This window comes from Rhinoderma darwinii, chromosome 2 (assembly GCF_050947455.1).
Source record: "Rhinoderma darwinii isolate aRhiDar2 chromosome 2, aRhiDar2.hap1, whole genome shotgun sequence".
Classification (NCBI taxonomy): Eukaryota; Metazoa; Chordata; class Amphibia; order Anura; family Rhinodermatidae; genus Rhinoderma; species Rhinoderma darwinii.
This window is the reverse complement of record NC_134688.1, coordinates 284,256,690-284,270,366: the sequence shown is the minus strand read 5'-3', so window position 1 is coordinate 284,270,366 and position 13,677 is coordinate 284,256,690. Positions and strand designations below refer to the sequence as shown.

At 38.8% G+C, this 13,677-nt stretch overlaps 1 protein-coding gene across 1 annotated transcript in view; it reads left to right on the top strand.

Annotated features, from left to right (window-relative positions):
- The window catches only part of KIAA0319L (KIAA0319 like), a 139,605-nt gene that overhangs the window by 79,514 nt on the left and 46,414 nt on the right, over positions 1-13,677 (top strand). The window contains exons 12-16 of the mRNA XM_075853361.1: positions 1,500-1,623; positions 1,724-1,856; positions 3,069-3,217; positions 3,880-4,031; positions 4,917-5,055. Of these exons, the coding sequence (XP_075709476.1) occupies positions 1,500-1,623; positions 1,724-1,856; positions 3,069-3,217; positions 3,880-4,031; positions 4,917-5,055 (697 nt within the window). The remainder of the gene's footprint in view (positions 1-1,499; positions 1,624-1,723; positions 1,857-3,068; positions 3,218-3,879; positions 4,032-4,916; positions 5,056-13,677) is intronic.

Genomic DNA, 13,677 nt, shown 5'->3' with positions numbered 1-13,677 from the left:
AATCCCATGAATAATTTCCATACCAAAAGTTCAGAAATGCTGTTAACAGCTGTTTTAAAGTAATTTGTAGTGTTTCTAGCATATAAAAATACATCTAATATTTTTTTTTTATTTTGATTCCCTGTGTCTCTTGGTGCTGCTGCTAATCTGTGCTGCTGGGTGAGGGTCTCTGACCAGAATCTGTCGTCTTCTTCCTTTAGCAATAGGTCATTTTTAATTTTTCCTGCAGATAGGTAATGTGAGATCCAGAGTAGTGAAGATACTGTGTGACCATCCACAGTATGCACTCCCTTAGTAACCAATGAAAATATAATTAAACAATAAAGACCTTGGGGACATGTGCAGGGTTCATATCTTCTGTCAGGATGCAGTTACAATTCTAACCTGGATACAATTCTTATGAGCTAAGGAGGAGTCTTCTCAGCTATACTGCCATGATACTGCGGAAGCTCTGCTCCTTTCCTGACAAGCAGGGCAGAAAGCTATTGGCTGCTTTACAGTGATCAGAGCATCACTATGCAAAGAACTGGCTTTGAGCTGAGTGACTGAGCATTTGTGTCCACTAACACTCCGCTCATTAGGTGGATGTGCACATTGCTATGCACTTTGAACACCAGGTGGTGACATATTATGTAAGTTAATGTCATAACTCTTTACTGGATCTTTTTTTTTTTAAATAAATAAATAATACATGTACATAAGTGGCAAACATTGTTAATTTTTTTTATGATCTCTACAACGATTATTACATTTCACGAGAAAACAACCACGTTGTTTTGTGAAGCCTATCACATGTGAAGAAGGGTTAGTTATCTATCATATGATTAACTAAAAAGATACACATGTCAATTAGAGCCTGGAGACTTCTATTTCCAGAACTTCTGCACTCCTTATTTGTGTTAGTGGTGAGAAAGATTTATAGTCAATAATGACCCTCTCAGACCAACTTACACCATTTAAATTAGCTATTAATATTGCTTAGAAGACCTATACACAACTCTGTTTTTATTTTTTTAGGGTAGGTATTAGTGACAAGTCCTCTTTAAGAAACAATCAACTATTTTCATTACATCTGATATTATGATTACCTTTTCCTCTTTGATTAAGTTAAGTAGTTCTGCAGTTTTGTTTGTGAAATGTGCTCATTTATACAATATAAAGACATGATATTCCAATATTGTTAAACGCTCTTTCTGACTACAGAAATTTACGACATATGTACAGGTTATGCTATAAATATCTGATAGATGAAATCCCACCTCTGATGGCTGTTTCTTTAACTCCTATAGACCACAATGAAGAAAGCCACACGTGGGCCTCTGGGACCCACACATATCAGACATTCAAGGTATAGCCTGTGGATATGTCCAAAATGCCTGTAATCGGAGTACCCCTTTAGGGACTAAAGGGCTGCATTATCATTAAACTGTTGTCTTTGGAAAAACAAATCATTAATACAGTTTAAGAATTTTTTTTATATTTTTTTTTAAACCATTCAGGGTGTTAGAACATCAACTCTCCAACTGTCAGCACTGCAAGAAGGTGACTACACATTTCAACTCACTGTGACAGACTCTGGAGGACAGCAGGCTACAAGTGAGGTGACTGTGATTGTTCAGCCTGGTAAGATCCATATTATGATTTCAGTTTGGAAGGAATTCGGAGTTATTGTCTTATTAATTGTCATTATATTTGGCAACAACACCCTTTCCAAATGTTTCAGAAAACAACAAGCCTCCTCAAGCTGATGCTGGTCCAGACAAAGAGCTCACTCAACCTGTAGACAGTACAACTATGGATGGGAGCCGGAGTACAGATGATCAGAAGATTGTGTCCTATCTATGGGAAAAAACTCAGTGCGTATCTACATTCCCTGCAGAAAACCAGACATTGTTCTTCTAGAATTCTGTGAATGAGACCATTTTGCTTTGCATTGTATATTCTGAAACATATTTTGTGGGCTTGTTGTACATATAGTTATAGACAACTTGATCATGAACGTGATAATATTTAATGGTGATATTAATTCTCCAATTACTCTGCTCATACCAAAATACTTTGCAGCAGTATGGAAAAATAGAGGTACCTAAATACTTATCTAAGAGCTCTAGTCCCACAATCTAGTTTACAATAAAAAAAATGACACTGTTTTTTTTTTTGGTTTTTTTCAAACAACTGATCATGATGGATGTTTCATTGGATCTTATTCATTGTTTATGGGAGGTGAATGGGAGACAGAAACAATGATGAAAACTGTGATCAGTTCTATGGAGACTTCTTGTGGCACGTCTTTCATATTTTAACTGTCAAGCAACAGCTGCAGTCTACAAGAGTGACTTGAGTTGCATGCATCCTCTAGACTTCAGCTGTAGTTCAATAGTTAAAATGTGAAAATTGCACTACAACAAGTCTCCGTGTAGACCTTGCCTAAATCAGTATTTATTGACGTTTTCAAAGATTGCAAAAAGTTATACAAATCTGGGTTATACATCATCGGAGCATAGCATCACAGTTTGATTGTCAAATATTAGGCCAGAGAAGAGTTAATTAACTAATAGATGTCTGATCGTTTAGCTACAATGATGACTTCAGTATTAATAAATGTAGGTTATTAGTATCTAAATTACCCACAAGAGGTCTCAAATAAACAAACTGTTTTTCTAAGCCATATAACAAAAGAAAAGCAAAAGAACCCAAAATGTTAACATCTAACACACAGACCTATAAGGAAAACACGTAAGGAAGGAGAAAGGGAAGAAATAGTTTCATATGTGAGTAATGAGCTTATTGCTAGTCTACTGCTTATGGAGAATTGGAAGCCAAACAAGACCGAAACTCATCCGATTTTTTAAAATGCATTCCATGTTAGGGTCATTATCACTATTGTACTTGTGTTACTTGTCACATTTAGATACAACCCTTTGTGTTGCGTGACATTAAATATTTAGGGGGAAAAAAAACGTTGTGTTTTATTATTGCTGTTAAATTGATGATGCCTGTTAAATTAATTTCCTTTTTGGCCACTATATCTTTATTTTTAACTAATAAGTAAATTTATTTCAATTTAGGGGTCCGGAGGGAGTGAAAATTGAAAATTTTAACGGTAGCATAGCCACAGTTACTGGCCTTCAAGTTGGAGAGTATGCGTTCACACTGACTGTTACGGATGATCGAGGCTTACAAGACAAGGCCACAGTCAGTGTAATTGTGAAGGAAGGTGAGTGTATGTCATTGGCAGATATGCTCTCCTCATTGTGGAGTTAAAGGCTATGTACACCTTAAACATTTTTATTCCAAAAAATTAACAATTTCAAGTGTTTTAAGCAATTTTTAAAAAATAGTTTTTATTAAAAATAATTTTTACTTTTTGAGATACAGCTGCTTTGTATACTCTATACAGAACAGCTGTATCTAGTGCTGAGACCTGAATCTGTCAGGTCAGCGGCACTGACGTGTTCAGTGTCAGCGGGTCCTGCGTGTATCTGACACACAGGATCCACCTGTAATCTATCACATTTAAGTTATGAACTTAAATGTGATCGGTAACATCTCGAGACACGCAGGACTTGTTGACACTCAACCCATTGGTGCCGCTGACCTGACGGATGTTGCAGCGTTCGATACAGCTGCTCTGTATACAGTATACAAGCAGCTGTATCTCAAAAACGTAAAATAATTTTTTATAAAATGTGCTTAGAAAGTTGCACAAAACACACTGATACACATTTTTATAAACAAAACAAAAAAATTATTTCAAGGGTGTACATAGTTTTTAAGACCACCATCTACCTACAATGACCATGGTCAATTATTAGAAGGGTACATACTGTATGTATTTTAACTATTATCAATTGTTATTATTATAATTATATTTTGCAGAGATGAATAAACCACCAGTGGCAAAGATTGCAGGAAATGTTGTCATTACTTTGCCAACCAACACCGCAGAACTGGATGGCTCAAAATCCACGGATGATAAGGGCATTGTCAGCTACCAATGGCAGCGAGATGAAAGCAGCCCGGCAGCTGGGGTGAGTAGGATCCATAATGCGTTTACTAGTATAGTACCATGAAATGTAACAAATAAAAGACTGTTTCAGATTCTATTAAACAGAATTAAACAAAGAGCATAAAGGGGCAATTTGCATGTATAATGCAGCAATGAACAATTCGTTTTTTGCTAATGGCCGTGGCAAAACCTCTTTCACAGGAAATCCATATAATTCCTGTGTTCATCATTTCTCTTTAAAAAGGGACATCTCCAAAATGTCCACAATGTTAATCCCGGAAATTCAAGATGCTACACCCTGTCCCCCTTAATAAGCTAAACTAGCTGGGTTCGCGGCTCAGTATGTGTGCCAAGTTCTGTCTTTCGGTATTCAGCAAATAAACACGATCTTGATGTGTCAAAACCCTAGGGCTTATATGCAGAAGCGCAGTACCACTTCTCAGAGTTCAGTTGGGGAGTGGTACAATTTGCCAACTAGCATAACCCTCTTGACTTCTTGTAGTTCCCTATTTAAAGTCCTCCTTTCTTGTGACAGATGTACTTGAAGTCTACACTACAAATAAATGAAAATATTCCAATTCTGTGTTCTACTATTACAGTCTGTACCACGCATTTCGCTATTTTATCTATAGCTTTTTCTGTGGGTATATGAAATTTAAATATTTACATTGCTATCTGTTTTGGTTTCGCTGACTTTGATTATTTTTGAAACGGCTTAAATCCTGCAGTGTATTCGGTAGCTTGTAAATCACACATAGAAGTGTTTGGTCACCACTGTCTGACTGGTTTTCAAAACATCTTAAGTGGGGCATGACATTGCAAGGTGACCGGGTGGAAAAGGTGACAGCTTGTTGATTTGTAGATGACGTGGCAAGCATTAAGGTTCACAGATGTTTTTCCCTTGCAGGAAGTGTTGAATAACTCTGATCATCATGCAGTTCTGTTTCTCTCGAGCCTTGTAGAAGGAACCTATACCTTTCACTTAAAGGTGACTGATGCCAAAGGAGAGAGTGATAATGACAGGGCTACTTTAGAGGTGAAGCCGGGTGAGTGATGTTCTGAGATTATGAATGTAACATAAATATATTTGGTTATAGTACATAAAAAAATCCAGGCCCACCAATTATTTTTCTAGAAAGTATTATGAGTCCTTCACAAAACAGTTCTCGTTTTTCCTTCAATTATCAATCTGGCAGCTACCAAGCTCTAACCCGAACAGAATAAGATGAAAAATTTAGTCTGTGTCACTCCGGTGCAGACTGCTGGGGCCATGCAAAAGAATTGGATGAATCAAACAGGTCTACCGTTGCACATTTTAACCCCTTCCCTCTTTGGTCACTTTTGACTTTCCCTACAGAGCTTCATTTTTCAAATCTGACATGATTCACTTTATGTGGTAATAACTTTGGAATGCTTTTACCTATCCAAGCGATTCTGAGAATGTTTTCTCGTGACACATTTGACTTTATGTTACTGGAAAAATGTGCTCGATACATTCAGTATTTGTCCAAAACACCAAAATTTTGCAAAAAAATTACGAAAATTAGCATTTTTCTACATTTTAAATGTATCTGCTTGTAAGACAGGCACTTTTACCACACACAATTTTTGCTAATTAACATCCCCCATATATCTACTTTAGATTGACATAGTTTATTCACCATCCTTTTATTTTCTAGGGCGTTACAAAGCTTACAACTTTAGCAGCAATTTCTCACATTTTCAAGAAAATTTCAAAAGGCTATTTTTTTCACGAACCAGTTCAGTTGTGAAGTGGCTTTAAGGGTCTTATATATTAGAAACCCCCAATAAGTCACCCCATTTTAAAAAACGTCACCCCTCAAAGTATTCAAGACAGCATTTAGAAAATTTATTAACCCTTTAGACGTTAGACAGGAATTAAAGCAAAGTAGGGGTGAAATTTACAAATGTAATGTTTTTTTTGCAGAAATTCATTTTTAATCCATTTTTCATGTAACACAGAAAGATTTACCAGGTTCTGCAGATTTAGGAAATATCCCACATGTGGCACTAGTGTGGTTATGGACTGAAGCACCGGCCTCCGAAGCAAAGGAGCACCTAGTGGATTTTGGGGCCTTCTTTTTAGGCACCATGTCAGGTTTGAAGGGCTCTTGCAGTGCCAAAAGAGTGGAAATCCCCCAAAAGTGACCCAATTTGGGAAACTACACCCCTCAACAAAATTATCTAGGAGTATAGTAAGCATTTTGACTCCACAGGTTTATTGCAGAAATTATTGGAAGTAGGCCGTAAAAATTAAAATCTACATTTTTTTCAAAGAAAATGTAGGTTTAGCTAATTTATTTTTATTTACACAAGGACTAAAGGAGAAAAAGCACTGCAACATTTGTAAAGCAATTTCTCCCGAGTAAAACAATACCCCAGATGTGGTCATAAACGGCTGTTTGGACACACGGCAGGGCTTAAAAGGGAAAGAGCGCTACTTGGCTTTTAGAGATCACATTTAGCAGGAATGGTTTGCGGAGGCCATGTCGCATTTGAAGAGCCCATGAGGGGACAAAACAATGAAAATGCCCAAAAAGTGACTCCATTTAGGAAACGACACCCCTTGAGGAATTCATCAAGGGGTGTAGTGAGCGTTTTGACCCCACAGGTGTTTTATCGAATTTATTAGAATTGGGCAGTGAAAATAAAACTAATCCCTTTTCTTCAATAAGATGTAGCTTTAGCTCAAAAGTTTTCATTTTCTCAACAAATAAAGGAAAAAAAGAACACCAGCATTTGTAAAGCAACTTCATCTGAGTACAGCAATACCCCATATGTGGTCATAAACTGCTATTTGGGAACACAGCAGGGCTCAGAAGGGAAGGAGCGGCATTTGGCTTTTGGAGTGCAGATTTTGCTGGATTGGTTTCTGGTCGCTATGTCGCATTTGCAAAGCCCCTGTGGGACCAAAACAGTGGAAAGCCCCCTGAAGTGACCCCATTTTGGAAACTACACCCTCAAGGTATTCACCTAGGGGTGTAGTGGGAATGTTAACCCCACAGGTATTTTGCAGAAATTAGTGTGCACTCGATGTTGCAGAATGAAAATGGGATTTTTTTTCCATAGATATGCCAATATGTGGTGTTTCCCGGTTTCAGAAACACCCTACATGTGGCCCTAATCTTTTGCATGGACCTTTGACAGAGCTCAGGAGTGAAAGAGTACCATGTAAAATTGAGGCCTAATTTGGCGATTTACAAAGTATTGGTTCACAATTGCAGAGGCTCTGATGTGAAATAATAAAAGAAACCCCTGAGAAGTGACCCCATTTTGGAAACTACACCCTTCAAGGCATTTACTAAGGGGTGTGGTAGGCATTTTCACCCTACAATACTTTTCCATAAATGATTGCATTGCGGATGGTGCAAAGTAAAAATTTAAATTTTTCCCTAGATATGCTATTTCAGTGGCAAATATGTAGTGCCCAGCTTATGCCACTGGATGCCATATATGTGGAAGTAAACAGTTGTTTTGGGCACACTGTAGGGCTCAGAAGGGAGGGAGCACTATTTGGCTTTTAGAGTGTGGATTTGCTTGGTAGTAATTTTGTTTGAGTATTGCTGGTGTTTCCGTTTATAATGTGGGGCATATGGAAGCTGGGCAGAGTACATCAGGGGCACAGTCAGGTGGTAAATCACCGTCAGTAATTCTCAATTTCCGTTAGTTTTCCCTAACATGTATAGTTAAGATTATTTTCACTGAGTCTCTGACCTGTTTAGGGGATATATAAATTGTCAGTCAACGCTTCACTGCCAATGTTTGTATCATAAGTATGTCCGCTTATACAAGATAAATTATACAATGTATCAAGAATATGTGTCTAGTGCTTTCGAATTTTGCATTGACACGACATAAATTAATCTAGTGTGGTACGTAATAATGCTAAAAAAATAACATATCACATATATTCATGTCCAGTTTGTACCTTAGTTGCTATCTATTTTTATTTGTTTTTATATATGTTTGTAAACTGGACATAGCATATCAGAGATATAAGTGGGGCCCAATAGCCACACCTGTAGAGATCTGCACATGGTAGATAAATTCAATCCAAGTCCAGCACATCCAAGTTAGGTGCAAGGAATATTGTTCAAGTGCTAAGACCCTTAATTCCTATCCTACCCACTATTAGCCCTACGCGTTTCTTTGCTATCTATTTCTGCCGCAAATCTTCAGGGGCCTACAGCAATCAATCTATTAGATCTTCTAGCATTCTAGAAGTCTAAGTGTACAATGCACTGAATGCAACAAATCGTTCTACGACGTGGACATAGTAAGCTAGCCACTGTTGGTGGCCAAACACTCCATCTCATAAGGTGGAGGACACTCCCTCCACATGTGCATATTGAACCAATGGAAAGGGCCCAGCGCGTAATGCCAGTCACGTCCAGGTCAGCCAATCATAGTGCAGCGTTCTGCCGCCTCCCCTGAGATGACGTGTGGGGCTGTGATTGGAGACTATGCTCTGTCAATCAGCGCATGGAGCGTCTCCAGCAGCAGTGGGCTGAAATACTGTTCCAAAAAACCCTCCACGTCAGGGGAATGTGACAGGCAATGCTTTCTCTAAGTATATATGTGCTGTGCCCACATTATGAACATTGGTAAGCTGGTAATATAAGGTGTGAACAGGTATATCATAAAATTAACGCTATGATGCTCTAGATTTATAATGATAGGCGCAAATAACAAAATCATGTTACAAAAATCCTAGCAGTAGCTCAGATCAATGGGTGGATCAGGGATGAAGATAAACAGACTGGGTGAAGTATAATGTTAACCCCTTCCCGACATCCGCCGTATATATACAGCGCTGCCGGGAAGATGTTCCCGCAAAGCGCAGTACAGTTACGGCGCGATGATGGTGCGGGCTCAAAAAGCAGAGTATTATACAGCTGGCACCCTCCTGTAACTGCCAGGACCGGAGCTATTCTCCGATCCGGCAGATTAACCCCTCAGATGCTGCTCTCAATATTGCGCAGCATCTGATAGGTTTTCACCCGACCGGCAACCCAGTGACGCAATCGCTGGGTTGCTGTGGCAATCGGACGCCAGAAAATGGCGTCCGAGTCTGCCTTGTACGGGAGCCGATGAGGACCCGCCTGCGGCGCATCCTCATAGGCTTGCTGTCAGTGAATAACTGACAGTGCTAATACACTGCAATACGTATGTAGTGCAGTGTATTAGAGTAGCGATCGGGGCATCAGGCCCTCATGTCCCCTAGTGGGACAAGTCAGAAAAGTAAAAAAAAGATAATAAAAATGTGGTAAAACAATAAAAACACACACATTTCAAATAAAAATAAAGCTAAACTGACTTTTTTCCCATAGTAAGTCTTTTATTATGGGAAAAACCGTAAAAATTAAAAAAACTATACATAATTGGTATCGCCGCGTCCGTAACGACCCAAACTACAAAACTATTATGTAATTTATTCCGCACGGTGAACGCGGTAAAAAAACAAACCTGAAAAACAGCGCCAGAATCTTTGTTTTTAGGTCACATCTCCTTCCAAAAAATGCTATAAAAAGTGATCAAAAAGTCACATTTACTCCAAAATAGTACTAATAAAAACGGCAATCCGTCCCGCAAAAAATAATCCCTGACACCGCTTTGTGCACGCAAAAATAAAAAAGTTATGGGTCTTAGAATTTGGCCACACAGAAAACAAATGATTTTATAAAAAAAGTGATTTTATTGTGCAAAAGCTGCAATACATAAAAAAAACTATATAAATTTGGTATCGCCGTAATCGTATCGACCCGCAGAATAAAGCTAACATGTAATTTAGGGTGCACTGTGGATGCCGAAAAAAAAACCTATTCCAGAATTGCTTGTTTTTGGTAATTTCCTTTATCAAAAAATGAAATAAAAAGTGATCAAAAAGTCGTATGTGTTCTAAAATGGTACCAATAAAATCTACAGCCCGTCTCGCAAAAAACAAGCCCGCACACCGCTCAATCAACTGAAAAATAAAAAAGTTATGGCACTAGTAATGCGGTGATGAAAAAACATCTCAATGCGCAGGCCGGAGGGGAACATTCCTTCAGTTTCAGGGCCCTGGTATTTAGGAACTAGGAAAGGGAATGGACACAGCACATCCGCTGGAAGCGAGGGCGCCCGTATTATACCAGCGCAAAACTTTCCCAGTAATATTTCCCAAACTACGAAGGAGAAAAAGTCCCCAAAAGGTGCAGAGCGTTACAAAAGGGGGATAAGAAAGAAAACCGTTTATCAGTGTGACACCGGCCTGCGCATAACGGATCGCTTCACAGCGTAACACACATCTATGGATAATTGTATTATTTACCCCATTATTATACCCTCTTATTATGCCCTGATGTTTTCCGCACAGATTACATATACCCTGATGGACTCCGCACAGATTACATATACCCTGATGTTCTCCGCACAGATTACATATACCCTGATGTTCTCCGCACAGATTACATATACCCTGATGGACTCCGCACAGATTACATATACCCTGATGTACTCTGCACAGATTACATATGCCACCACATTATAAACGGAAATACCAGCAAAACCCCAAACAGAAAAACTACCAAGCAAAATCCATGCTCAAAATGGCGGTCTTTCCCTTCTTAGCCCTACAGTGCGCCCAAACAGCAATTTATGTCCACAAGTAAGGTATTACCATACCCGGGAGAACCCGCTTAACAATTTATGGGGTAAGATTCTCTAGGGGCACAACATATTGTGCGGTGAATGGGCAGATCAGTGGAGAAATTGCAATTTTCACTTTGTATCATCCACTGCGTATCCACTGGTTTTTTCAAATGCAACATGGCGTCCGCAAACCATTCTAGCAAAATCTACGCTCCAAAAGATAAATACCGCTCCTTTTCTTCTGAATGCTCCCATATATGTAAACAGCTGATTATAACCACATATGAGGTGTTACCGTACTCGGAAGAAATTTCTTTACAAATGTTGGGGTGCTTTTTCTTCTTTATTCCTTGGAAAAATGAAAAATGTTGATCTAAAACTACATCTTGTTGGGAAAAAAAATTATTTTTCATTTTCATGGCTTAATTCTAATTAATTAAGCAAAAAACCTTTGGGATCAAAATTTTCACTATACCCCTAGATGATTCCTCAAGGGGTGCAGTTTCCCAAACGGAGTCACTTTTGGGGTGTTTCCACTGTACTAGTACTACAGGGGCTCAGCAAATGTGACATGGCGCCCAGAAACCATTCCAAAATCCAAATGGTGCTCCTTCCATTCTGAGCCATACTGTGTGTCCAAACAGATGTTTATGACCACATGTGGGGTATTGTTTTACTCGGGAGAAATTGCTTTACAAATGTTGCGGTGCTTTTTCTCCTTCAGTCCTTGTGGAAATGAAAATAAAATACCTAAACCTACATTTTCTTTGAAAAAAATGTAGATTTTCATTTTTACGGCCTACTTCCAATAAATTCTGTAAAACACCTGTGGGGTCAAACTGCTCACTGTACCCCTAGATAATTTCCTCAATGGGTTTAGTTTCCAAAGTGGGGTCACTTGTTGGGGGATTTCCATGTTTTGTCCCCTCAGGGCTTTGCAAATGTGACATGGCCACCGCAAACCATTCCTGCTAAACTTGAGCTCCAAGAACCAAATCGCGCTCTTTCCCTTCTCAGCCTCGCCGTGTGTCCAAACAGCCGTTTATTACCACATGTGGGGTATTGTTTTACTCGGGAGAAATTTCTTTACAAATTTTATGGTGGTTTTTCTCCTTTAGTCCTTGTGGAAATGAAAAAAAATTAGCTAAACCTACATTTTATTTGAAAAAAATGTCGATTTTCATTTTCACAGCCTACTTCCAAAAATGTCTGCAAAAAACCTGTGGGGTCAAAATGCTCACTATACCCCTAGATAATTTCCTCAAGGGGTATAGTTTCCAAAATGGGGTCACTTGTTGGGGGTTTCCACTGTTTTGTCCCCTCAGGGGCTCTTCAAATGTGACATGGCCTCCGCAAACCATTCCTGCTAAATTTGAGCTCCAAAAGCCAAATGGCGCTCTTTCCCTTCTAAGCTCTGCCGTGTGTCCAAACAGCCGTTTATTACCACATGTGGGGTATTGTTTTACTCGGGAGAAATTGCTCTACAAATGTTGTGGTGCTTTTTCTACTTTAGTTCTTTTGGAAATGAAAATAATTAGCTAAACCTACATTTTATTTGAAAAAATTTAGATTTTCATTTTCATGGCCTACTTCCAATAATTTTTGCAAAAAAACTGGCGGGTCAAAATGCTTGCTACACCCCTAAATAAATTCCTCGAGGGGTGTAGTTTCCCAAATGGGGTCACTTTTGGGGAGTTTCCACTGTTTTGGCACCGCAAGACCTCTTCAAAGCTGACATGGTGCCTAAAATATATTCTAATAAAAAGGAGGCCCAAAATCCACTAGGTGCTCCTTTTGCTACGGAGGCCGGTGCTTCAGTCCTTTAGCATGCTAGGGCCACATGTGGGATATTTCCTAAAATTGCAGAACCTGGGCAATAAATATTAAGTTGCGTTTCTCTGGTAAAACCTTCTATGGTACAAAAAAAAATGGATTCAAAATGAACTTCTGGAAAAAAAGTAATGAGCTTTGTAAATTTCACCTCTACTTTGCCTTAATTCCTGCGCAATGTCTAAAGGGTTAATAAACTTTCTAAATGCTGTTTTGAATACTTTGAGGGGTGCAGTTTTTAAAATGTGGTGACTTATTGGGGGTTTCTAATATATAAGGACCTCAAAGCCACTTCACAACTGAACTGGTCCCTGTAAAAATAGCATTTTGAAATTTTCTTGAAAATGTGAGAAATTGCCGCTAAAGTTCTAAGCCTTGTGATGTCATAGAAAAATAAAATGATGTTCAAAAAACAATGCTAAACTAAAGTAGACATATGGGAAATGTTAATTAGCAACATTTTTGTGTGGTATAACTGCCTGTCTTACAAGCAGATACATTTAAATTGAGAAAAATGCTAATTTTTGCAATTTTGGTGTTTTTCACAATTAATTACTGAATGTATCGGGCAAATTTTGCCAGTAACATAAAGTCCAATGTGTCACGAGAAAACAATCTCAGAATCGCTTGGATAGGTAAAAGCATTCCGGAGTTATTACCACATAAAGTGAAACCTGTCAGATTTGAAAAATGAGGCTCTGTCAGGAAGGTCAAAAGTGGCCAAAGAGGGAAGGGGTTAAATAAAGCTAGTATAGGATATGTAGTCATCAATACCCTCAGGATTGTTGTTTTTAATCGGTAGATCCATCTACATTCCTTTTGGAGGAGGAGTCTATCTAAATTCCCTCCACGTACTGACGATCTCATTACCTCTATTACTTGAAAAGTAATTTCCTCAGTGTTGTTATTATGTTTCTCTAGCATGTGTCTCGCTAGACACGTATCTTCTTTTCTACGGATATTTCCCATGTGCTCCAGAATTCTTCGCCTAAACTCCCGGATGGTCTTTCCCACGTAGTTTTGTGGGCAGGTGCATGTGGCCATGTACACTAGCCCCTTGGATTTGCAGTTACCAAATTTCCTGTTCTTGAAAGATCGTCCTGTAGCTGCACTCTGAAAGGTGTTACCTTTGGTTACATATCTACATGCTTTGCACGATCCACATTTATATGTGCCTGTTGATTTAT